This window comes from Pituophis catenifer, unplaced genomic scaffold (genome assembly GCF_029215685.1).
Source record: "Pituophis catenifer annectens isolate HBS135680 unplaced genomic scaffold, rPitCat1.0.hap2 SCAF_1, whole genome shotgun sequence".
Taxonomy (NCBI): domain Eukaryota; kingdom Metazoa; phylum Chordata; class Lepidosauria; order Squamata; family Colubridae; genus Pituophis; species Pituophis catenifer.
In genome coordinates, this window is record NW_027256881.1 from 317,422,160 (window position 1) to 317,447,465 (window position 25,306).

At 35.3% G+C, this 25,306-nt stretch overlaps 1 protein-coding gene across 2 annotated transcripts in view; it reads right to left on the reverse strand.

Moving 5' to 3' along the window:
• Positions 1-1,102: 1,102 nt before the first annotated feature.
• JAG2 (jagged canonical Notch ligand 2) overlaps positions 1,103-25,306 on the reverse strand; it is a 94,864-nt gene continuing 70,660 nt past the window's right edge. For both annotated transcript variants that reach the window (XM_070931597.1, XM_070931596.1), the window contains 12 exons: positions 24,633-24,746; positions 23,456-23,569; positions 22,767-22,880; positions 20,001-20,117; positions 17,449-17,476; positions 16,431-16,516; positions 11,807-11,920; positions 11,526-11,641; positions 9,244-9,492; positions 5,924-6,055; positions 2,895-3,054; positions 1,103-1,697 (listed from right to left, as the gene is read on the reverse strand). In XM_070931597.1, the coding sequence (XP_070787698.1) occupies positions 1,213-1,697; positions 2,895-3,054; positions 5,924-6,055; positions 9,244-9,492; positions 11,526-11,641; positions 11,807-11,920; positions 16,431-16,516; positions 17,449-17,476; positions 20,001-20,117; positions 22,767-22,880; positions 23,456-23,569; positions 24,633-24,746 (1,829 nt within the window). In that variant the 3' untranslated portion in view covers positions 1,103-1,212. The remainder of the gene's footprint in view (positions 1,698-2,894; positions 3,055-5,923; positions 6,056-9,243; positions 9,493-11,525; positions 11,642-11,806; positions 11,921-16,430; positions 16,517-17,448; positions 17,477-20,000; positions 20,118-22,766; positions 22,881-23,455; positions 23,570-24,632; positions 24,747-25,306) is intronic.

The following is a 25,306-nucleotide window of genomic DNA, read 5'->3' on the forward strand; positions in this document are numbered from 1 at the left end:
AAGAATATTGTTCCCTTCATTAGGCCTGTATTTAAAAAAATGCAAAAAAGCAATGCCACATGTAATAGAGACATTCACAAGAAAAAGAATATTGCCCTGTCATCTTTATGCTGTACAGGATACTTACTCTCTGTGTTCTTGAGATGCGAGGAAACACCTTGGATCTATTTACATGTGAAATGGTTGCGATACATTGAAAAAAAGTACAAAAAGTGACCAACAGTTTCCCAACATTAATTATAGTAACATCATTTTCTAATATGAACATAATACCAAAATAAGGTTTTTGTATCTTTTTTAGAAACTGCCATAAAACTTCCCTTTCTGCGACATAAATTAAAAAGGAATGACATTTAAAAAGATCAAAAATATTTTTTAAGTTATTAACTCAAATATACAGAAGTGATTCATTTAAATATATACATATTTACAAAAATGCACTTGCACAATCTGAAAATAAACTGTATCAATCTGAGAGAACCAAATATCTTCTTGTGGTAAACTTAGATGGGCATGGCAGTCTTTGACAGTTGCTATTGAGACAGAAAGATGATATTTCAAGGCACTTGGTATGTGCTTCAATACTGCATTTCTAAGGTAATTAAACCAAATTGACAGATTAAATTAAAAAGGCCACTTTTTCTAACCAATCACAGTTTGAAAGATCTCTATAGATTTTCTTTTGTTCACAGAATAAGGCAATCTTTTTTTCAAGGGGACAAACTTGTAGAAGTATAGAGAGAAGTTTTTAGTAAATATTAACAAGAACACTTCATGTTTTCTTTCCTTAAGTTCAGCAACTTCCTCAACCAGGAGGATTCCAAGCCACTGTTATAACAAGTAAAAAAATGAAACAAACAAACAAAAAAAAAATCCCCTCCATTTTTTAAACAGCGTTGAGCTTTCTGTGATAAACCTTTTGAATTGAAAATACGAACTTCTCTCCTCTGCCTTATAAGTGTATGCTAAATAAAATTTACAAAAATAGCAACTATCAAAGATTACTCTATCATCTGACAGTCATTGAATAATTTATACAAGGTTAAAAGAAACAAAATAAAGTTTTTATTTTATTATTTTAATTTTTTTATTCAAAATAAAGTAACTATGAATATTTGACTTCAGACAGTTAAGTCCTTTATGCACAATGGAGATGCCAATTTCTCCAATTTTTTTTAACGTAAGCAATGTAGTCATGGTCCAAACACAGATTTAGTCTCTTCCACCTTCAAGATTTTTTGTGTTCACATTTTTTACAGATCTGTTGTCCATTTTGGTTGTCTGAAGAGTGTTCTTAACAGGACTATTCTCTAATGAGTCCACTGCTACCTTTGTTGTCAAAGGTTTAGAGAGTTTTTGAGAGAGGAATTTGTCTATTTCCATAACCTCTTTTTCTTCTTCTTCTTCCTCTTCCTCCTCTTCCTCATACTCTGTGTACTCCTCTACCCCATCGTAAGTTCTTTTTTGAGGAGATATAAAATTTTTCTGTTCATAATGAATGCCTTTATGACTGTAAGGTCTATCTATAGGATTCCAAATAGGGTTTAGAGGTGCCCACTGATTATTTGTAGCCTCTTCTCTGGATGGGCGGTTTCTTTCTCTTTCTTTTCTCCTCTTTCGTGTCCACCACACACAAATTATTATGCAGGTTATCCATACAATGCTAAAAACTACACAGAGGATTGGAACCAGATAATCTAGAAAGCAAACCAAACACAACTTAGAAAGGGAATCCTGAAACTATGTGGAGTGCAAATGAAATCTCCAAGAGGCAGCATAAACACAATTTGCAGTGAGCCATGCAATTAATGAATCGTTTTGCAAAACTAATGAGTCAGGACATAGGAAGCAACTATCATATTTATATTGAATTTTTAATAAGGGCTGCTTTGAGATGGCATTAAATGTCTGTTTCAATTTATCAACAGTCACAAAATATCTATCATCTGAGCAAAAGTAGTATAAAATAGATGAGCACATAGAACTTCTTAATAGTCAAGATGTTATTTTAAAAAAAAGAAAATGGAAATTTGTATTATACTATGTATCTAATTTGTTTGTCATTTGAAATACCTGTGTCAGTCATTTATAACACAGTGGTTTTAAACACATTTGGACATAGAAGAACAATGCGAAATACTCGATTATTACTGGATTAAAAATACTGGATTATTTTTTTAAACCAACCCTCTTTTTTTTCCAAGAAGAGTGGTTGGAATGTTATTCCTGTCACTGCTCCTTGCAGAATAGGATTGAAATAGTCATGATTTGGGGGAGGGGGCATTCTCCATTTCCACAACATAACACAACCACTAAATTTAAAGTGGAAAGTTATCTGGATAGACACGTGGAAAAGGCATTTATTTTAGTACTTACACAATTTCCTGTTTATAATTGATTCCTTCTTTCTTTGGGAAAGTACAGAAGGAATGGGTAAACACATTTCAATGAAAAAGGAAAGACAGAAATTTTACTTAAGTTTTACTTAAATTTTTAACTTAAGCATTGCTACTGTAGAACAATAAAAAAAAAATCAAAACCAACCTCAGTGCTTAAAAGATATCCAAATAAAAACTAAACACAATAGCCAATTTCTATTTTACATTCTATATAAACTACTTTGGGTTTTTTTTAAACGAGACTGACAATTCGATTAAGGGAAATGGTTGTTAAGTGAAACCATGATTATGCTCACAATCTTACTCAATTTTCCTTTGCCTTGCTGACCTGCAAAGGTTGTAAATGCAAGGCTTAGTCATAAAATTACTTTTTCATTACCACTGTAACTGCAAACAGTAGCTAAACAAGGGAGTTGCTAAACAAGTAGTACCTATACTATGAAATCAGTATATTCTGAGGTAGGCATTCTTTCTCAAATGCATATTTTATCTTACCTGATGAAGAAGAATTCCCAACTACTATGGTCTCTATTTTGACTTCTGTTACTGCAAGCATAACTGTGCTGTTTTGCCGCCTTGTAATCGCGTTTACTATAGTATTGGCAGCATTCTGTATGAGGCTATTATCCGTCTCGTCCTGATGCAAGATGAAAGACTAGGAAGAAAAGACAAACAGGAAACTTAAATTTAAAAGTAACTACTTTCTTGAGATTGATGATGGGGAACTTGAGCATTCCAGTTGATTGCTGTGGCGTGAAGATTGGTTTCAAGCCAATATGAAAGTAAAGGTAAAAGGTAATGGTTTCCCTCTCCAGTCATGATCAACTTTGGGCACGGTGCTTATTTCAGTTGTTTGGACAAGGGAGCCAGTATTGTCTGAAGACATTTTCATGGTCATGTGGCCAGCATGGCTACATCCAAAGGCTGTTACCTTCCCAACGAAGAAGTATTTATTTATCTACTTGCATTTGCATTGTTTCGAACTGCTAGGTGGGTAGTTATAATATGAAATTATTATATTGGTATAATACTTATAATATTATACTTGTATATTCTTATACTAATAGTCATACTCCTTCCTTCCTTCAGTCAATTTCTATAGTAGCCTAATTGACTCCTCAATCCAGCTGACTCAACTGGTTACATATTGAAGATTTCTTATTATTTACAGCAAACTAAACTGAATTCATATTTAAAATTTTTTGATGTATTATCTAGCTAGATAGTTGCATTAATGACATAATCTGATACATACACAACACAAACTTTCTTCAATTTGTATCACAGATGCAACCATAGTTGAGGTGGGCAACTTAGCTAAGAATGATCAGCCAATATTATTCAGACAAAACAATGTCATCAAGCAGTCTTCAGTCTCTTCAAACCACTTTTCTTAGTTTCTAGGCTGAACTTATCTTATTACCTTTCTGGTATTCAAAGCACTTTAGTTCAGCCAGAAAAGATGAATCTGATTTATATAGCTGCCTATCTTGCAAATGTTATTCTGGTCAGTTAACAGAATTTTAAAAGGCACAATAAATGGGGGAAAAAACAGCAATATATAACAGGACAGACAATATATAACTGAGAAAACCAACAACCAATCTAACTGGGCTCAATTAACTTCCCAACCCCCAGGTCTGGAAAAATAGCTAGGGCTCAACAGCTTTCAAAAAGGCTAATAGGGTCAAGGTTAGCCTAATATCATGTCGTAAGGTGTCCCACAGGGTTGGCTGAACAGAAAAAATGTGCTTCATGGCTTGCACACAATGCCATTATCTTATCAATAGGGCCTGGAACATATCCGTCCTGGCAGATTTGGGACAGGCAGAGACAACTGGAAAAAGGCAGAATACAGCTGTATGCCATGAAAGCTTTATAGATGGCAACCAGCCCTCTGAATTGCACTAAGAAGCCTACTGGAAGCCAATGCTGTTTGCAAAGTGAAAATATAACATGGCCATATTTAGATTGCTAATTGCTTATGCTGCTGAATTCTGGACCAACTGCAACTCTTGGATGTTCTTCAAGGACATCCCCATGTAAATCACACTGCAGTAATTCATATGAGAGGTGACCAAAGCATGAGTGATTATGTGCAGTACTTCTCCAGAGATCATCCATCAGCATGATTAATGCAGTCCCACACTAGGGACTGAAACCTGAAAGAGGTCTACCCTGTTTCCCCGAAAATAAGACATCCCCTGATAATAACACCAATCGGGCTTTTGAGCGCATGTACTAAAATAAGCCCCCCTGAAAATAAGCCCTCCCCGAAAATATTTAAACGCATATGCAGCCACTCCCCACCATTTCCTCTGGTTTCCTCCACGCGCCTCAAAATAATAAGACCTCCCCGAAAATAAGGCTAAGCGCTTATTTCGGGTTCAAAAAAATGTAAGACAGGGTCTTATTTTTGGGGAAACACAGTAGATAATCCACTTCTTCAAGATTGATGAAGCACAATCATCCTATGAATAATTTTCTCTAAAAACAGAAGAGATGGGATGAATGTTATCCATGGACAAATGGCATGGCTTCTATTTTTTTCAGTAGATACTTTTTGGAAAGTATCAAGCGTCATTGGAATTTTCATTCACCCTCTAGCCTTGTACACTGACTAACCTAATTTTAAGAAGAGTAAAACAGTGGAAAGATCAGTCTGCCATTATAATTCATTAATTAAAAGCAAATCAAACTCCTTCTATATTGCTCAAGTAGTAACTGGAAATATAGTTTAACAGAGAAACATTTAGCTGGTTTATAAGTACCCTATGATATTATAAGAACCTTGCTTTTCCATTGTCTTAACCATGAAAGGACCAAATTTTGATATACTAACCTCTTTGTGTTATTTTATTATTCCAATTTTGGTATCAAATTCTATCTATCTATTACAGGTAGTCTTCAACTTGTGACCAGTTGCTTTGCGACTATTCCACGTTACAATGGATCTCCCCATGTCTACTTAACTATATATTCCTGATCATCCTATGGTGAAATCTATAATAATTTTTATAAATGCTAAAAATACTTTTATTTCTATCTTTTGGCCTTGAACAAAGGTATATAAAGCAGGTTAGCACCAAAATTAGTTAAAAACAGGTGACAAATAATTAAAAATAGCAGAGTCATGCTGAAAGCAAATCTAACACCCACACATTCTCTGCATTTTCTTTCATCTCTTAAACTGAATCACACTCCATTTCTATTTGCATAAATCACACATCTGTCTTCAATAACTGAATGAACATTTACTTTACATAGATCTGAAGGAATTCTTTCTCTTTCACTGAAGAAAGAGATAATCTCTTTCTCCTTCTGGGTCATACCAACATGTTCTTCCATTATTCAACATTCTGCCCTTTTCTTGGACAGGTTCACACATAATAAGCCAGTTCTCAATAATAATCAGCTCATTATCCAAATCTTGGGTACTTCTTACTATATCTACTAAGCAAAATACAGCCTGGCATTACCCAGAAAGGACATTCATTTTAATTTAACAAAAATGTAATACTTACAACAGCAACTTCCACTGCATTCTCTATAGAGTAGGATAGGTCACACAATACTAACAATATTCTTTCACTAGAAACAGCTCTAGTTGCTGGTAAATATCTTATTTCAGAGCATACATTTTCAACAGTAGTGCCCTGAGAGAAGAAAAATGTAACAGGAAATAAAAATTAAAGTGCATATTATTTTATAGAAAACTTAAAACTATTAAACAAAAAGGGAATCAGTGTTACAACATATGGAAAGTTCTTATGTTACAATCCGTATTAATAATAGTAGAAACACTATTCTCATATTCAGCAATCTCACTGGACTGCTATATACTTGACTGGAGATATGCAAGGAGATAGTGCATGACATTTTGACAAATGTATTCTTTTCCCCCCATCTCTAAAGCAAAAAGGAGAGATAGTGGCCAGAAATGAGGTTCTGGTAGTCATCTGCAAAAGATGTACCTTTTCCCCTTCTCTCAGAAAACAAAACATTAGTGGTTAAAGATGCTGGCCAAGAAAGCAGGAGATTGTGAGTTCTAATCTAGAAAACTGGCTGGGTGACTTTGGGCTAGTCACTTTCTTTCACAGGGTTGTTGTGGAGTAACAAGAAAGAAGGAGTATTGTGTTTTTATTTATTTATTTTCGTCAAGCATGTATTAGATAACAGATATAAGTATAAACATAATTATGAATACATGAAATGGATACAAATAAAAGGGAATATTAGGACAGGGACGGTAGGCACGCTGGTGCACTTAAGCATGCCCTTAAAGACCTCTTAGGAATGGGATGAGGTCGACAGTAGACAGTCTAAGGTTAAAGTTTTGGGGGTTTGGGGAAGGAACCACAGAGTCAGGTAGTGCATTCCAGGCATTAACAACTCTGTTACTGAAGTCATATTTTCTGCAATCAATCAATCAATCAACCAATCAAAGTTTGTTGACAATTGTATTAATATATCTTGTTAATAAAAGTGGGATACAAATCAAATCAGACCAGATCAAATCATAAATAAAGAAGTGTGGATGGCGGAGATTTTGAAAGTAAAGTTTGGTGAACTGGAGCAAAGCATAATCCTTGTAAGTAATCCCTTACGATGAATACTTTCCAAATAATATGGGTAGTCCTCGACTTACCACAGTTCATTTAGTGACCATTCAAAGATACAACAGCACTGAAAAAAGTGACTTATGACCATTTTTCACACTTACGACCGTTGCAGCATCCCCATGGTCACATGATTTACATTCGAGTGTTTGACAACTGACTCACATTTATAATGGGTGCAGCATCATGTGAGTTACCATTTGCAATCTTGTAACAAGCAAAGTCATTGGGGAAGCCAGATTCACTTAACAACCATGTTACTAATTGAAGATCTGCAGTGATTCACTTAACAAATATGGAGAGAAAATGGAGCAAACTCACTTAACAAATTTCTCACTTAAAAAACGTAAATGTTGGGCTCCGTTGTGGTTGTAAGTTGAGGACTATCTGTAATGTGAATGCCATTATTTCTCATAAAGAGCAGAGTAATATGAAATCTATAATTTCAACAAAGGGTAAGAATAAAGATAGCTGGCAAAGTTTCTATCACAAAGAAAATTAATATGAAACAGAGTAAATTCCTAGTCTTGGTAACCAATTTCAACCTGTATCCTTTGAAAGATGCTTTTAAAAACAAGAACAAGCTACAAAAACTAAGATGATGTCATCTAATTCAAGTGGACATGGTTTACTACCAATCACCAAGAAAAATAAAAGAAAGGCAATGATTCTAGATGATTCCTTCCAGGTGCCCAAATCCAAAATGCAAAGGAGCACATTAGATCTACCAGTTACAGACCCTTCTTACTCATCCAGAAAGGCAACACTCCTAGCATGTCAAAAGTGAGTTCACAGCTTTGAGGAATATTAAGTATTAGGGAGAAAAATATAGGATACACTACAATGAGGAATTCATGGCTTGAAAATGAAATAAAAACTTGGGTGTGGGTCAGCAACAAGCCAACTGCGAGTAATGGGAGTTTTAGGCTGCATTAGACTATATCAAAGATATATAAAAGTATCTTATTCATAAAACATAAAAATGTAACAATCTTATTCTCTTCTACTCTGCCCTGGTGAGATCAAACCCAGAATATTATGTACAATTCAGGGTACTGCATTTCCGGTATACTGATGGGTCAGTACACGTTCAGACGATGGTGACAGACATGTCATTATACTCTATAAGGGCAAGTTGAAGGAATTTAGAATTTTACATTTGGAGAAAAGAAGATTGTGGGAAGACATATTAATGTTTAGGTACATTAAAAATGGCATAGGAAGATAGTCAGGAAGTTGTTTCCATTTTCACAGAATCAGGATGTGGATTAAATGCATCAAAATCGGTATATATGAAAAATGCCAGAATTCTCATTTATATTATTTTCCCCACTTAAGGATTTCAATTCTTCAACAAAGAAAATATTTTCAAGAAATGCAGAGAAAGAAATGTACCAGTCACAGAGTTTTGTCCTCTACTCTCGAGTATCACAAGAAATTCCTCTAAGAAGAATTCAATTATTAAGAAACCATTTGATATTCCATCCAAAATGTACTAATTGACCATGGTGGGCATGGATGGGAAAATGTGAAGAACAGAACAAATTAAGTATCATGGGGGTGGGATCCAAAATCTTTGTAAAATTGGGCCTGCTTCCAAAATTGTTGCATTTCCTTTCCAACTGATACAGATGGAATGGTAGCACAAGGAAGCTACACCAGCTGACCAAATAGAACCCATCCTGCCAAAAAACTCATTCTACAAAAGGCCAAATAATAGGCAAATTTTGAAAAAGTAAGGTCTGTGCAAGTAAGGTCATTCCCAATAGAGTTTTAGAAATTTTAAAGTCCCAATATATTCCAGGAAGAATATATAAATAATTTCCTCAATACTTGAAGCAGAAGCAAACTTGGAACTTATATAATGTTTACTATTTTTCCACATCTATCTAATTTTTTATATCAAAAACTGGTGGCAACCTTAAATGGAAGGTTCACAATTAGAAAAAATGATTTTATACAAGACAGCTGATCTTTATTAACATTCCACATAACCAGACAGGAATTTTTCCTAAGAAAAAATCAGTACATAACACCAACAGACTTCAAAATAAAATAAAACTTTCTTTCTCACTGCCTTCAAAGCAGAGGACTATAAACAGAAATGATAAAAGTGCTACATACCAGTTAATAACAATTAGAATTTTGCTAGCAACATGAACAACTACAAAACAACATGCTGTGTGAAACATTAGCAAAATTTAAACAAAACTTAAATGTCTTACCTGGGGTACTTTATCTCTGTTAAAAATCAGAGTAATTCTTGCACAGCTGTTGTCTAAGTGGCCTGAATTAGGGAAGCACTTGATGTTAACAGGTAGAGGTTCTGATTCACTGCATTCTCCCCAGTCAATGCAAGGTGGTTGGAAACATTTGATGTATGAATTTTCTTGGCATTCTTGGCCTCTAGGACATTGGTAACTAGAACGGTCTCCATGTTTGGTAAGCAAACAAGATTTCCTTCCACACCATACCTAGAATTTAATACAGATCTATTGATTTCAATGGACTATAAAAGGAAACACTAAACGAGATTTACAATTAATTCCTATCACTGTCTGTTCATGTCATTCAAGCAAGCTTTTCTAGGGTTATGCTCACAATACCTCTTTCTTGTTTCTTATCTATATGTAGTCTTCAGTTAATAATGGTAATTGGAATTGAAATGGTGCACAGGTGGGCTGGTGACATGTGGCTCCAACACAGTTGGGGTAGCTGCTGCTGGGCAGGGGAGGGTGCACCAACGAGAGGTTGGTGAAGTATGGTGTGGTTGCTGCTGGGCAAGTGATGTGTGTGGGTGGCTGACAAAGTGCAGGGTGAGTGTGGTGGGGCTGGCTGCGGCTGGGCAGGGGAAGATGTGTGGGTAGTCAGTGTGGCATGAGTACAGTGGGGCTATAGCTGGGAAAGGGCGAATGTGTAGGATGGTGGATGGCGAGGCGAAGCTGGAGGCGGTTGCTGCCAGTTGGGAGAGAGTGCAAGTGACTTGCCAGAGTCACCTGCAACTTTGCCTGCTGGCTTCCCCATTGCTTGTGGGAAGCTTGCAGGGAAAGTTAAAAATGAGGGTCATGTGACTGCAGGATGTTGCAATTTTCATAAGTGGGAGACAGTTGCCAAGTGTCTGAACACAATCACAACTGCTGGGATAGCTGGTCACAAGTACCACTTGTTCAGTGCCATTGTAACTTTGAATGACTGCTGAATGAATAGTTGTTAAACAAGGACTACCTATATGATGAAACCAGAGGCTTTTCTTTGTGATCAATGGACAGACAGCTAGAAAAAAGCCTTGGGATTTTGTTTTTATATATGACAACTATAGTGAGATTACCATATGCTCAAAAATAGAAAGATCTTACATTACCCACAATAAAGGAATGGTTAGAGAAAATGATGGAACTTGCAGAGATGGCTAGACTGACTTCTTTTATCAGAAAAAACACTGTTTATATTTATGGCTGTCTGGAAACCCCTTATAGACTTTTGCAGGAAACTAAGAAATGCAGTTATGACTAGTGAATTTGACGATTAGAAAAAGATGTATTTTTTGTAATCACAGAGCAAGAGATAACTTTCTAGGCATTGTTATATTTGCTACAAAGGAAATTGGAAGGTCCTTCATTCTTTCCTTTTTCTTTCTTTCTTTCTTTCTTTCTTTCTTTCTTTCTTTCTTTCTTTCTTTCTTTCTTTCTTTCTCTCTCTCTCTCTCTCTCTCTCTTTTCTGTATTAGTTTGCATTAGTTTTTAATGTTCTCTTTAAAACCTTTAATAATACAAAATAGGACTATCTGTATGTCCAATTTGCCCATTTACAGTTAACAGTATTAACAGTACTACAATATTATGATCCAAGGACACAAACAGATGGGACGAAAGTGTGGTTCTGCACCCAGATAGGGCATATTCCTATTCTCACATCTGAGGTAGGGCTGCAGTCTGCTCTTCCTTATTTGCCTGCCCCGGCCCTAGCTATGATGGCACCTTGATGTAGATTTAGGAATGTAGCAATCCTTCTACCAACCCTGTTCAGCTGCAAAACCATTTCATCTCAGCATGAGAGAGGATCCACAGTGCCAAGTAATGCTGTTATACTTCTGGCAGTCACATATTTTTGCTATTTGGGTGGCAAGCTGAAATTCTTTTTGTATGTGTCCATCTAGTTTGCTCCCATTTTACTTGTAACACCCACTGAAATCGACAGGCAAGAAGTATCGTAGTTTATCATTCTTCTCCGATAGTCATTGCAACAAGGAGATGCATGCCCCATATAGCTTACTTTTTCCTAAACAATGTTGCTGGTGACAGAATATGATTTAGAGGCTTGCACTGTGGCCCAAGAGCCATGAATTTAAGATTTGAATTTTAAAATATTGTTTCATCAGCCCTAGACACAAATCTCTGGGCATTGGAAGTGTCCTCACTCTAAAAACATTCAGAGGAAGGTTGCCATAAAGATCAATAAACTCATTTGTCATTGTTTAAAGAGGGAGAAGAATTCACTGCAAATTTACCTTGGTACAATCAATGTGGCCATCCAGACAATGGCAACTGTTGCATTCTTGATCCCATCTACTCCTGTGAGGAAAGGACTTTCCTTTAAACCAGCAAGATTTTCCAGAGCCTATAACTAAAGAGAAACAAGGGAAGGAAAGGCAGCAATTTAAGAATGGGTAAATTTAACCTAGGAAGACAATGTCAAGTTCAATTTGCAGGTCATGTCTGGCAATCACTGATATGCAAGTTGTAAACTTCAATATCTAATTGTTTATTTTAGTTTACTATTTCAAATTACCTTCTTGGCATCTTGTTCCAGCTCGTCCAGCAGGACAAGTACACCTGTAACCATTTATTTCATCAATGCAAGTAGCACCATATGCACAAGGAGAGGATTGGCATTCATCAATATCTAAAGAAAAGGAAAATTCAAGGGATTTAGAAAAAAACAAGTGTTCAATGAAAAAAAAAGCTCAACAAGTGGCTAATTGATATTACCAATTTTTACTAGAATTTATTCAGATATTGTATTAGTAACTGTTTTCCAAACTTATGGCTTTGAGATGCATTGAATTAGATTGAGTCACCATGATCATTAGTTTTAGTGTCTGAAGATGATGGGTACTACAATCCACTATATATAGAGGTCTGATGCTAGGAAATCTTTATTTTTTTTAAAATGCCTCTTTATGTATATGTATATGTATATGTATATGTATATGTATATGTATATGTATATGTATATATATATATATGTTTTCTGAGGTTTTCGCGGGTGTTTGTATGTAGGTCTTTGGTTATTCGGGTTTTCTCCCGCGTAAAATTGGAGGTTTCTTGGCAACGTTGCCAAGAAACCTCCAATTTTATGTGGGAGAAAACCCGAATAACCAAAGACCTACATTCACACACACACACACACACACACACACACACACACACACACACACACACACGTTTCCTCCCATCATTTATCCTCTTTCGCCATTATAAACTTTCCTTCGCAGGTAAATTACAGCAAGCATCCATTTTCTTTGAGACTATCTTACTAAGGCAGAAAATATGAAAGTTGGTTTTACTTAGTTAACCATCTCCTCCACATGGAAGCCAACTATTTCTAAGCGTTACAAAGTAGAAAAAAGCCAACCTCTGTAAAGAAATCAGTAGGGTTTCAACTGTGGCAAAGAATGAAACTCTGAGGACCTAACCTGCTTTCTTTTGAAACCAGTATTTTTAGATACAAAAAAAGGAGACAATTAAAGTGAGAGAGAGTGAGAGATAAAATGCCAATCACTAAACTTTCAGAAATCTGTACATACGCTATTTCAAAATTTGTATATATTGCTTAGAATGCTGTGTGCCAACACACATTGCTTCTAAGTATAAATTTTATAACATCTCTTATTTTTTCATTCAGCTCCTCTTGCCTAGGCACTTTTTAGCATCAGATTGTCATTGAATTTTTTTCTAATCTTAATTAATTTCAAACGCTTAAAAAACTTCTCTAATTCCCTATTCAGTTTTTGAATGCAACTATACTCATTCTTGCTGTGCTATTAAAGCTAACTGCTCTTAATTATTTCTAAATAATGGAATATATAAATGTATAAATTATCAGCATTGTGTCAAGTGAGCAATATTTACTCAGACTTTGGGTCTTAAAAGGCTAATTAAGAAAAGTCAGAATTATTTTCAGCTGTAAAGCAAGCTTAGAGACTTTTTGTTCAAACACAAATAAAAACAGGTTGCCAGCAATTCTTATATAATGCAATAATATTGCTGAGCATTCCAGAAAAACAGCATTTTGTTCAAAATATAATCTCTTTCCAAATGGGGTCAAACTTTAACTATAGTCATAGAGGTTGGTCATCTGTGAATTCATAGATTTAGAATACATAGAACCCTGTTTGGATCCACCTGAAATTAAGATTTGTGTCTGTGCCTTTTAGCAGAGTTAGCAAGCCTTGACCTATTCATCTCTGCTCTAAGATATTCTGCCCACTATTTCCTCTTCAGTTCCGAAACAAGGGATCTGAAAGTGAAATAATTGTGATACCAACTGATACCAACTAGGATGCATCATTTGTATTCATAAATAAATAATAATTAAAGAACCCATTATTTCTAAGCAATTATTCTTTATAATGGCATCTCTGGTTCATAGTTATCAGAGTACTTAATTACTTCAAGGAGAGCAAAAGACTTTGAGCTAGATACTTGAACTGCTCTGCTAAAAGACGTATTCTGATAAGCTCACAAATAAGATTAATGACGAGGGATAAATGATATTCATCAGATGCAGGCTTCTGAATCCTATCAAGAACACCATCCATCTTTAGATTAAATAGACCTGTACCACTGCAAGTTTCCATATACATTTGAAACATTCAGGCCAAACAAAAAGCACTCAAGACCCCCATTGCCTCTAATTCAAAATGACATTTAATACATATTTGCCAGGTTGCTTCAGAAAATGAATAGAAATGAATAAAAATGACACTAGTTTCGAAGAGGCAATGCTTGGCCATAAAAATAGGCTTCTTCTTGCTTGTGGGGTCTACACTTTCTGCCTTTCTAATCCAAAAAAGCTGAATTTTGTTTTCAACATTAAGAATTTTCCATGATGACGAAATGGAGAGAAAGGTGCTTAAACAGAAGAACCAACCATCCTCTTGAAACCCACTGAGGTTCTCCATCTTTTGAAAATGGGTATCATGGTTGGAAATTTGGATTCTGTACCTTTGTACAGGAGTACGATGTCACCTTGAACCTAACATGGGCTGGACCTGATGCTACCACCTAGTCATCTAGAACTTCTTAGAACTCAAAATTCGAGATTAGTTGGTCGTGGCAGATCTTGTAAATCAGGGGTTCCCAACCTGTGGGCCATGGCCTGTTGACCACCAGGCTGTGTGAGTGGCTGGCCAATGCACACGCGTCCCCCCCTCCCCGCACTAGCATATGCACGTAAAGGCGCCTGCCCCCCGCCTCCGGGCCGTCAACCCAGCAAGGTTGGGGAACTCTGCTGTAAATCATGGATCTGCTATCTTGAATGGGGATCCCAAAGGAGTACACAGTTGTGGAGTTTGTTGGTGCCATTAACAGCTCTCCCTTTGCCTTACTAATTTTAACAGGGTGTAATTATTCTTAACTTCTTGAAAAAATTTATAACATTTAATTTTAAAAAAATAATTCTAACTTTCTAACATTTTAATTTTTATATGTTTTATATTTTGATGCTTTATTGTACACTGCCCACAGCCCCTCTTTGAGGGAGATGGGCAGTTCAGAAATGTAAAATACAAATAAATCAAATTAAAAAAAACCTAATTAAAACAAAAAGACCGGATACCTCCTTACCAACAATCAACATCCAGATAAACAGGGATTAACCCCTGGATTAACAACTACACAAATAATCATGCAGTAAACAATATCCTAATCAAGAAACAATCAATTCAGGCTAACAATCAAGCAGTAAAGAAAAAGAAACTGCCAAGGAGAAAACAATACCTCCACTAATGTTGACAAGGAAAGCTATTGTAGAAAAAAACCCACTCCCTTCTAGCACTGAACGTGTTACCTACTGGAGTAGATGCTGTTCAAAAGGCAACTGGATTTTCTTGTTTTTTTCCCTTGAAAACACTTCACTGCTCATCCAAGAAGCTTCTTCAGTTCTTGGATCAGAAGTGAAACATTTTCAAGAAAAAAAAAGCAAGTTCAAAAGGCAAGTCCAGTTGCCTTTTAAACAGCACCTTTGGGACAACCATGACCTGGATGACTGAGAATCCCCATAGACATCTAGTCAGATAATGAAACAAAACATCAAGGACTCCACAGTTCAAACCTGAGCTACATATATTCTCTTATTTGTTAATATAGTATGCTGGCAAGACATCACAAGTAAAATGATAAGTGCTAATAGTCATACTTGGCGTATAATACAGTGCAGCAATTTAAAGTAATAATTCATGATTGGTGTGATACTAAAAGATCAGGGCTTCTCAAGACCTTAGTAAAGCCATAAACAAGTTTTTAGAGTGGGAGCTAGCTGGAGAAAAGCACCTTGGCTGAGAGAACAAAAGATGGTGAGTAGGTGAGAAGCTTTGGACATATGTGTCAGGGCTTTCCAGGGTGATTATTCTAAACATAAGAAAGACAAAGTGTGCTTATTCAGTGAAGGGAATCTTTCCCTGCACTCCTTGTATTTGAAATAAAGCAGCATTCAAAGCTCATAGTCCCAAAACAGGGGAGAAACATTTTAAGAGGTGTGTATCCTAATATAAATGCAGAAATGACAACTGAGAAAAAAATTGTAATTAGTAAAAAAATAAAAATAGAAAGATTTGAACTGCAAATAACAAATGGAACTGGCCATCACTATGGAAGTTGAAAAATAATTTAAAAGAAATAGAATTTAAATAAAGGACAGGACAAGGTTCCTACTATCTTAGTTCTGGAATATTCTGAATCGTCTTTGCAGAGGTTCATAACCCATGTATAAATCATAAATATCATAATGGAGAAATATATAGAGAAATCTACAGTTATAATAAACAAATATACTATAGGACATCCTTAAGATGAGTTGAATATAGAAATTCTCTTTTAAAGTTCCTGACTGAATATACTAGTATCATACAGTTTAGAACTAGCAGATAATTTAAATACAATTTAAACCACATTATTTATAATTGCATTTATAAAATACATATTATAATTTGTAAAAGGTTATTTATAAAAGGATTCTATCTAATAACAAAGAGAGCACCATTTTTGTAAGATAAACATCAGCATCAATGAATAACTTAATTAGTTTCTGCTTCATTATTTGAGATATAGCTGACTAAAACTTAACGCCTGGGTGAGGTTAAGACATGACAACAGTGTGAATTTTTCACTCCTTTTCCTATACAGATACTTACTAATTCTGCAGTCAGGACCAGCAAACCCAGGTGCACATTCACAGCGAAACCAATTCACACCATCAACACAGATGCCTCCATTGTAACTGTAAAAATGATAAATCTATCATCGCAATGAAGGCTGTCAACAGTTTTTCAAGCTGAGAGAACATTAGTTCTTGTATAAAATAATGTGCTGAAATTCAAATTTATTTCTATCCATAGTCACTGTAGTTAACATTGCAAAATTCAAGTAGTGTAGTTAATTTATAATGTATGCCTATTTAATAAAACATTTGTGTTTTCTTAATTTGTTTATTTAAGCTTAGTTAATTGAATCTTCAATCACACTGAGCAAAGGACTTCTATTAACAGACGCAGCATGTAAAGAATTTTAATAATGGGTAATAACAACTTTGATTTAAACTCCCCAAATTCTATTAAAGCTGAAGAAAAAATGGATAACTACATTACATTTTATAGGAATATAATTTTTTTATTATTTCAAATGTAAAAGACATTTTGGCAATGTGACTATATAATTGAAAGATAACTAATCCAGTCACATTATTTAGATTTTATTTCAAAGAAGGATATGAAGTTTTAAAATTTTATGACTTAAGAAACAGGACATCTTGAATGCAATTATATTAAATTGCACAATTTCATAAATTCTATAACCTCAAGGAACTGAGGAATGCATGAGAAAGCCCTTCAAAAACTGTTCATTTTGTGGTTGCTAAGATTTGACAATGACTTAAATATGGATATCAAACAACTAGACCCAAATAATTCAATTTTAAATTGGATTATTCAAGTAATTTTCTTTTGAAATAATTTGCCTTCACAAAAACTTTGCAGCTACCAATCTGATACAACAGATTTCTTAATAGAAATCAATTAGTAAATAAGTATAGGAAAGTTCATTGGTAAACCCAGCACAATTGCTTAAGATTGATGAGAAGATTTTGAAACAAGATCGTTTATTTTTATTGCTGTATTAGGGTATTTTAAAAAAGAATTATCACTGAATACTCACCATGGGTGAGGATTGCAATCATTAAGATCTAAAAAAGAAAGAAGTGAAATAATTACTCATCTGAAGTATATAAACAGTATTCAATGTAGATAATATCTGAGCAATTTTTGTGCATATACAAAGTTTCTATAGTATAGTATAGTATAGTATAGTATAGTATAGTATAGTATAGTATAGTATAGTATAGTATAGTATAGTATAGTATAGTATAGTATAGTATAGTATAGTATAGTATTAGTATAGTTTAGTTTATTGAATAGCCCGAAGGCCTTTTCAAACAAAACAGAAAAGAAAAAGGGAAAAAGATAAAACAGTTACAAAAATAGCAATCTAAAAATATATGATAGATGACATTAAAATTTTACAATATCAAATTTCAATAGCTAAGTTGCCAAGACTAGATAACCCAAATAGGATAGCTCCTCTCTAACTGAGCTCATCTTCCTTACAATCGATAAATTTTTTTTTGATATAACTGGCTCGTATTGCCGTCATTCTTTTAAGGTATCGAGTGATCGCTCTTACCAGGGGAGGAGTCAGCCCTCAACAGAAATGCTAATTTTTGGCTTATATTCCAGTGGGGAAATTTATTTATAATTGGGGACAGATATTGTTTTCTTACTTCTTGATAGAGACTACATTCGAATATTATATGCGCCGTGTCCTCCACGACGTTTACCCCACATATGCATATTCTTTTGTCATACGGGATTTTCCGATAACAGCTGAATCTAACGTTGGTATCTAGAAGTTCGAATCTAAACTTAACAAATAACTGTCTCTCCACTGATGGCATTTCTAAATGTAAATACTTTTCCAGAGTGAAAGTTGTTTTAACTGCTGTCAGCAGTTTAAGGGAATGATTAGTTGAAAGGGTTGCCATGTCCATTTGCCCATGCATATCTTTAATCCGTTGTTTAACTTGGTTCAGTGTGTCACACAATGGGAACCCTACGCCATATCGGTTCAATATTTCTGACAGCCGGCTTAGCCAGGAATACCTTTGAGGATTTGAAATCTGCTGTTCCTCTAGACATATTTTAGGGTGTCTGCTGGCATCCATCTGGGTCATTTTTAGCCAGTAGGCTACCGCCCTAGTGATTGTATAGGTGTACAGTGAGAAATGTCCCAATTCAGCTCTGACGGCTGCAGCTGAAGTGGAATTGTTTACCCCAAGCATCCTCCTTAACAAATTAAAGTTTCTGTACAGTATGTACAAAAACTTTTCCCCAACAACATACAATAGTAATGGCAATTCTATAAATATAGCCCAATTTGTTTTTATATGTAGTTATTGTAGTATCAATTCTAAAGCTACAAGAAAGTGTTCTGGTGAAATAACACTAGTGCATTGTTAAATATGTAAACAGGAAACTCTTTTTCATATTGAAACTTGAAAGTGAATGATGGGAGTTAAACCCTTGTCTGCTAGAATTATATTCCAATTTTTCTCTGGGAACTCTAAGTGGATTCTCTCTTCATCACAAGAGGTGAAGTTTTTTGGCTTGAGAGTTTGTTACTGGTCCAAAGTTAGTTTCATAGTTAAAGAGGGACTTGAGCCTGGGTCTGCTCAGTCTCAGGCCAATATATGAGCTTATGTAAAACACATTTCTTCCCAAGCCTCATTCTTTGCCTCTAGTTGGACTTGTTTTCAGTATCAGAATTTAGGAAAAATAGTTTTAGAAGTTAAACAAAGGGAGATCATAAACATTTTAATATTATTAATAAATAATAATAAAAATAATGATCTACTTAAAAGGAGATTTTCCAGCCCTACTTTATAGATACAGTACATGCAAAAGTTTTACAAGAAATCCAAGTTTGTTTTTGATCTTAGAACACTGGCCACAAAGATATTGAGATGACTTCTAGAGGTTTAAAAGCAGTTGTTCCATAACTGGGGCTCTCTAAATGCTCCTTTGCTTATGAGCCCCTTCCCAGCATGTCTAATTAACATAATAGATAGAAATGATGAGGTATGAAAAATGAGAAAGTGTTGACTTGGGGAAGCAGATCTAAGTGTACACCAGACTATTCACACCATTACTGTATGGATATTCTCTGTGTTGCTTTCCAATATATAACTGGCAGAGATGATAGTACTTTTAAACCTTTACCTTTTCATCAATTACCATAACAAAATGTTATGCCACAATGAAGAGCTACAGTACAATGCAATTCATAAAGAAGTCAACTCTCTCTTATCTACCGTTTACACTGAATAATGCTAACAATAATCACAGTTTGTACTTTATAGCACAAAAAAACATAATCAAATGCAAAAATTAGATTTAGATCAGATGTAAAATTTTAAGCAAATTTTGTCTTGAGCCAAAAACTGAAGCTCAACCACACCTAAGAAACTTGGTACTATGTATCAGAATGCTAGTAAAATGCTCAAATATAATATTCAACTACGCTTTTTTGATAAAATGTTTAATTCAATATGACTTTTAGTACAAAAGTCCACTCTTAAGCATCCATCATAAATTATCTTGAGTACGCTACAAGACTAAGAACATTATATTAATACAAACAATAATTACACTTACTCTGGGTACATGTGCGTCCTTCCCAACCTTCTTTACAAATGCAAGAAAAGGAATCTCCACTGCCAACACAAGTTCCGCCATTCAAACAAGGATTAGGAATACAACTGCTGTTCTTAGCTATAATAGAATTTTTTTAAAAAGGTTTTTTTTCTAACCATTGGGACTTTCATTCATAATATTAACTGACATGCCAAATAAAAATCTACATTGTTACAATCATTTTAATCTCGACCGTGAAGTGGATTAACACGGTACTTAAAATAATTAGCAAATAACCCAAGTTCAACATCAGATGCTTCTATCAAAGCTTCTATCAAAAATCATTTATAATTTGTTTAACAGCTCTCATCAAACCAGCCAGTCAGACTCCTTTGAATGGGAGTCCACAGTTTGATCAATTTATTTTTTATTTTATTTTATTTCAGATTTCCATACCGCCCTTCTCCTTTTGGACTCAGGGCGGTGAACAGCCAAAGTAAAACACTTTATACACAAAAGTTAAAATAGATTTAAAATAATTAAATAAATTTGGCCCATAATTTAAAACATTTCAATTTAAAACCAATTTCAAATTTTAAAAACCCATCATAAAATCAGGACAGCCCGGCTAACTGAAAGAAGTAGGTTTTAAGGGCCCGACAAAAAGTCCGGAAGTCTGGGATCACTCATATCTCTGGGAATAGATTGTTCCAGAGGGTAGGTGCCATCACAGAGAAGGCTCTCCCCCTGGGGTCACCAGCCGACATTGTCTGGCCGACGGCACCCTGAGGAGGCCCTCTCTGTGGGAGCGAACTAGCCGGTGGGAGGCAATTGGTCCCTTAAGTACCCCAGCCCTAAGCCATGGAGCGCTTTAAAGGTGATCACCAACACCTTGAAGCGCACCCGGAAGTCCACCTGAAGCTAATGTAGCTCACGCAGGAGAGGAGTCATGTGGGAGCGCCCCGTCGCTCCTATAATCCCCGGCACGGCCGCATTCTGCACCAGTTGGAGCCTCCGGGTGCACCCCAAGGGGAGCCCCATGTAGAGAGCATTACAATAGTCCAGACGAGAAGTGACGAGTGCTTGAGTGACCGTGCGTAGGGAGTCCCGATCCAGAAAGGGGCGCAACTGGCGTATCAGGCGAACCTGATAGAAAGCCCCCCTGGCCACGGCCGTCATATGCTCTTCTAAAGACAGCCGTGCATCCAGGAGGACACCCAAGTTGCGAGCCCGTTCCGTGGGGGCCAATGATTCGCCCCCAATAACCAGCGATGGCACCAGCTGGCTATACCAGGACGCCGGCAACCACAGCCACTCGGTCTTGGAAGGGTTGAGCTGAAGCCTGTTTCTCCCCATCCAGACCCGCACGGCCTCCAGGCACTGGGACATCACTTCCAAGGCATCGTTGGGATGGTCTGGGGTGGAGATGTACAGCTGAGTATCATCAGCGTACTGATGGAACTCCACCCCAAAACCACGGATGATCTCACCCAGCGGCTTCACATAAATGTTGAACAGAAGGGGCGAGAGGACCGACCCTTGTGGCACCCCACAAACAAGACGCCTCGGGGTCGACCGCTGCCCCCGTCAACACAGATTGCGACCAGTCGGAGAGATAGGAGGAGAACCACCACAAGACGGTGCCCCCCACTCCCAGTCCCTCCAGCCGGCGCAACATGATACCATGGTCGATAGTATCAAAAGCCGCTGAGAGATCTAACAGGACCAGGATAGAGGAATAACCCCTACCCCGAGCCCTCCAGAGATCATCCACCAACGCGACTAATGCCATTTCCGTGCTGTGCCCAGGTTTGAAACCGGACTGGAGCGGATTTAAATAGACAGCTTCATCCAGGTGCTGGGGAAGCTGTCGCGCCACCACACTCTCAACAACCTTCGCAATAAAGCGAATGTCCTTGTTAGCACCATAGATGGGATTTTTGATAAGATTTCAGTTTTTCACACTTACAAAGCAAACTCCCAGCATATTATCTAAAACTAGCAATCCCTCAAATATGACTTCCAGGAGCTCTGAGAAGTCAAATAAATAAATAAAAACTAAATTTTCTTAGTTTTAATTTATAACCCAATAAATATTGATGGATATAATGTACACAAACCAAAGTTCTTTAGGTCTTCAATCATTTTAAAGAATATAGTATTCTAAACTATTCAAATTATTTAATTTTGCCAAGTTTATCAGCTAGTAACTTGACCATTATTTCTGCTTACCTACAGTATACTGAGGTAACTTTAGTCACATTATCATTATTTCAATACAGCTCCCATGTTGTTATTGTAAAATGTAGGTGGGCATTATAAAATTTATATTTATATATTTGGCACCCATCTGATTCTGAAAGGCTTAAAGCATAAAAATATTAAAGACTTCAATTATAACATAACAAAGTAGTAAAATAAAATAATTAAGACAAGATGGAGCCGGATTTTTATACATTTCCTGCCTCAAAATAGTGAGAAATGATACCTTTCATTTGGAATAATGACAATTAAAAGAGCTTTGGAGCCATAAAGAAGGATTGGTATCCTTAGGACTGTGAATTTAATTTCAATTCTACTTTAATGGAGGATAACCATCTCAATTCCCCCTTCGTTTTTATGCCAAAACAGCGTCCTCAAATATAATCAAAACTATTACACTGTTCTACATAACAAGACTTTTTCTAGATCACAGAATGAAGAAGGAAGAAACAGGCTACTTATATTAGCTTCTTAGCCAAGTCATTCTCTCGATTTAGAATCAATATAAATAGATAAAGCACTTACCAATATTGCAAGTGCTTCCTTTCCATTCTGGAGGACAAGAGCATCGAAAAGTATCACCATCATCGTAACATGTTCCTCCATTTGTACAAGTATTTGCATCACACTGGTACTTACCTAAAATAACACAAAAGCAAATTAAAGCAGCCTATCAATATAATTCATTGTTATAGAAGGTTGTTACATGGAATTATGTACACTATTAGACCTATTATAATTCAATTTACTTTCTATTTCAGCTGTGCAGAGCTTCACATTGAAAGACAAGAACACCTCTCTTCTTGGGATAATGCTGGAGCTATGTAGGGCAGCTGCATAATCCAAGGAAAATGTGGAGCTGTTTTAAGGAGCTGCAGAGAGGTGCTATTCAAGTGCTCCTACCTCATATGAAGCACCATTTTGTTTTACCTGATGTGAAGCACTATTTTGCTGCATTGCTCTTTCTAAATAAAATAATCTGTGAAAATAATTTCTAATGGCATTTTATAAATATTAATTTTAAATGGTGATAGATAGAAGCTGTAATTTATAATTTGATATTTTATTATACTCTTCCCTATATCCAGATAATTTCAGTTGTTAGATTTAATCGTACACTTCTTTTTTCATCACATTTTTTTTTGCAATTCTTAAAAAGTTTTCTTTTCAACTTTTGAATATTTTAAGCAGTAAACCACCTATAACACACTTACTTGAATGGCATGTTTTCCCCTTCCAACCGTTTTTGCATGCACAATAGAAGTCATTCTCTAAATCAATGCACTGGCCTCCATTGTGACATGGATTTGGTGAGCAGTCATTAAAATCTATACAATGAATAAAGAATTGAACAAAAAAATGTCTGTGAAAAGAAGAATCTTCATAGATAAACAACAATCCATTAAACCAAACTTAATCTAGTCTTATTAATCTGGATTTAAATGCTATAGATCCCTGGATAAATTTGAGTAAATTAATGTGGGTCACAATTTAATCTCTATGATGAAAGTCCAAATTCTGTTAATTAATTTGTAATCAACAAACAATTGCTGGGTTTGTACAGTATGTTAAATTAAAACCAAACTGAAATATTTTATTACTTAACTTGGTAGAGAATCAGTATAAAGGTACTGGACAAGAGTGAAAGAGGACCAGTTTCAAGTTCCCACTATCCATATGGTAATTCAAGGCCAATCACTCTATTCAACAAAAGCTCATTTCACAAAATAAATTGCTTATTATAGAAAAAACTGAATGAAGATTTGCAAACAAAATGCTATCATTATTACGGATGCAAAATTTATTTAAAATTTTTGTTTTGAGAATTGTTGATTTGAAACAAGTATATTAGTCACAAACTGATCAGAACAAAAACATTATAACCATCCAAAATTCAAGTTTTTCTTAATGTGAGATTTTAAAATATCAAATTCTATCTGATTGGTTTTCAAGATAATATTGACTGTCTCAGATTAAATAGAAATTCTTGTCAACTTTGATGATTCTTTTAATTCTGGTTGACTTTTAAAAATCTTTAACTTTAATAAATGTTTTAAAGCATGTTTGATACATGATTATTATTAGGATATATAATCATATATCTATTATAATAATATAATAGAGGAATGGTTTTTCTTCTTAAAAATGCACATTCTTATTTAATTTTTATAGTCTTTAAATCCTTCTTTGTATTTCTTCCCCCAGTTCTATTCTTCTGAATCTTTAAATATAAAATAAACTAGTTATAAAGTATCTTGTCATGTGACTGAGAATTAAGAATACAAACCCAAATTTCTTTTTTCACTATCATAAATAAAACTCCTAAAAACTACAAGTGACAAAAATATTTCAATGGCTAACTTAAATATATTAATATTTAGCTATACTCACTAATGTCACACAATTTTCCTTCCCAGCCATTCCGACAGAAGCATCTGAAATCATTGACTTCATCTATGCAGGTTCCACCATTCTTGCAGGGTTTCTCAAGACAGTCATCAATATCTAAAATATAATAATACATAACTACTAGATTACTATCTGTTTGTTTTTATATTGATTGTTTGAAAGAAACAAATACCTTCAACAAAATTCTTCAACAATCGTTCAAAATTAATAAGTATAAAACAAATATGAAACTAACCTAAGGAACAAGATGTTCCATTTATTTCAAATAATACTGTACCTCAAAATATCCTTTCTAAATTAAACTGGTGCTTAACTGAGCCCAATGTGGTGAGTTTTGCTTTTCTAATCCAATGAAATAAGTCTGATGTGATTACTATTTTTTTTTTTGTTCAAAAAGCTACCATGTAACAAGTGTTTATTTAAACAGTCTAAAATCTAGCTACATTTAAGATGTTATCTGAGTGGGCTCTTGCTTTGTGAAGTTTTTATTACTTTGTGGGGTTTTCCATAAACGTTAAGTTTGTTGCAGAACACGAATCACAATTATAAATGCTATTTATGTCTCTTAAAAGTTTTACTAGAAAACTTAATTTTATCAAATGTGGCCAAGTGTAAAATGGCAGGTTGTGGGCCAGGAAACCAGATACCAGGCTCCT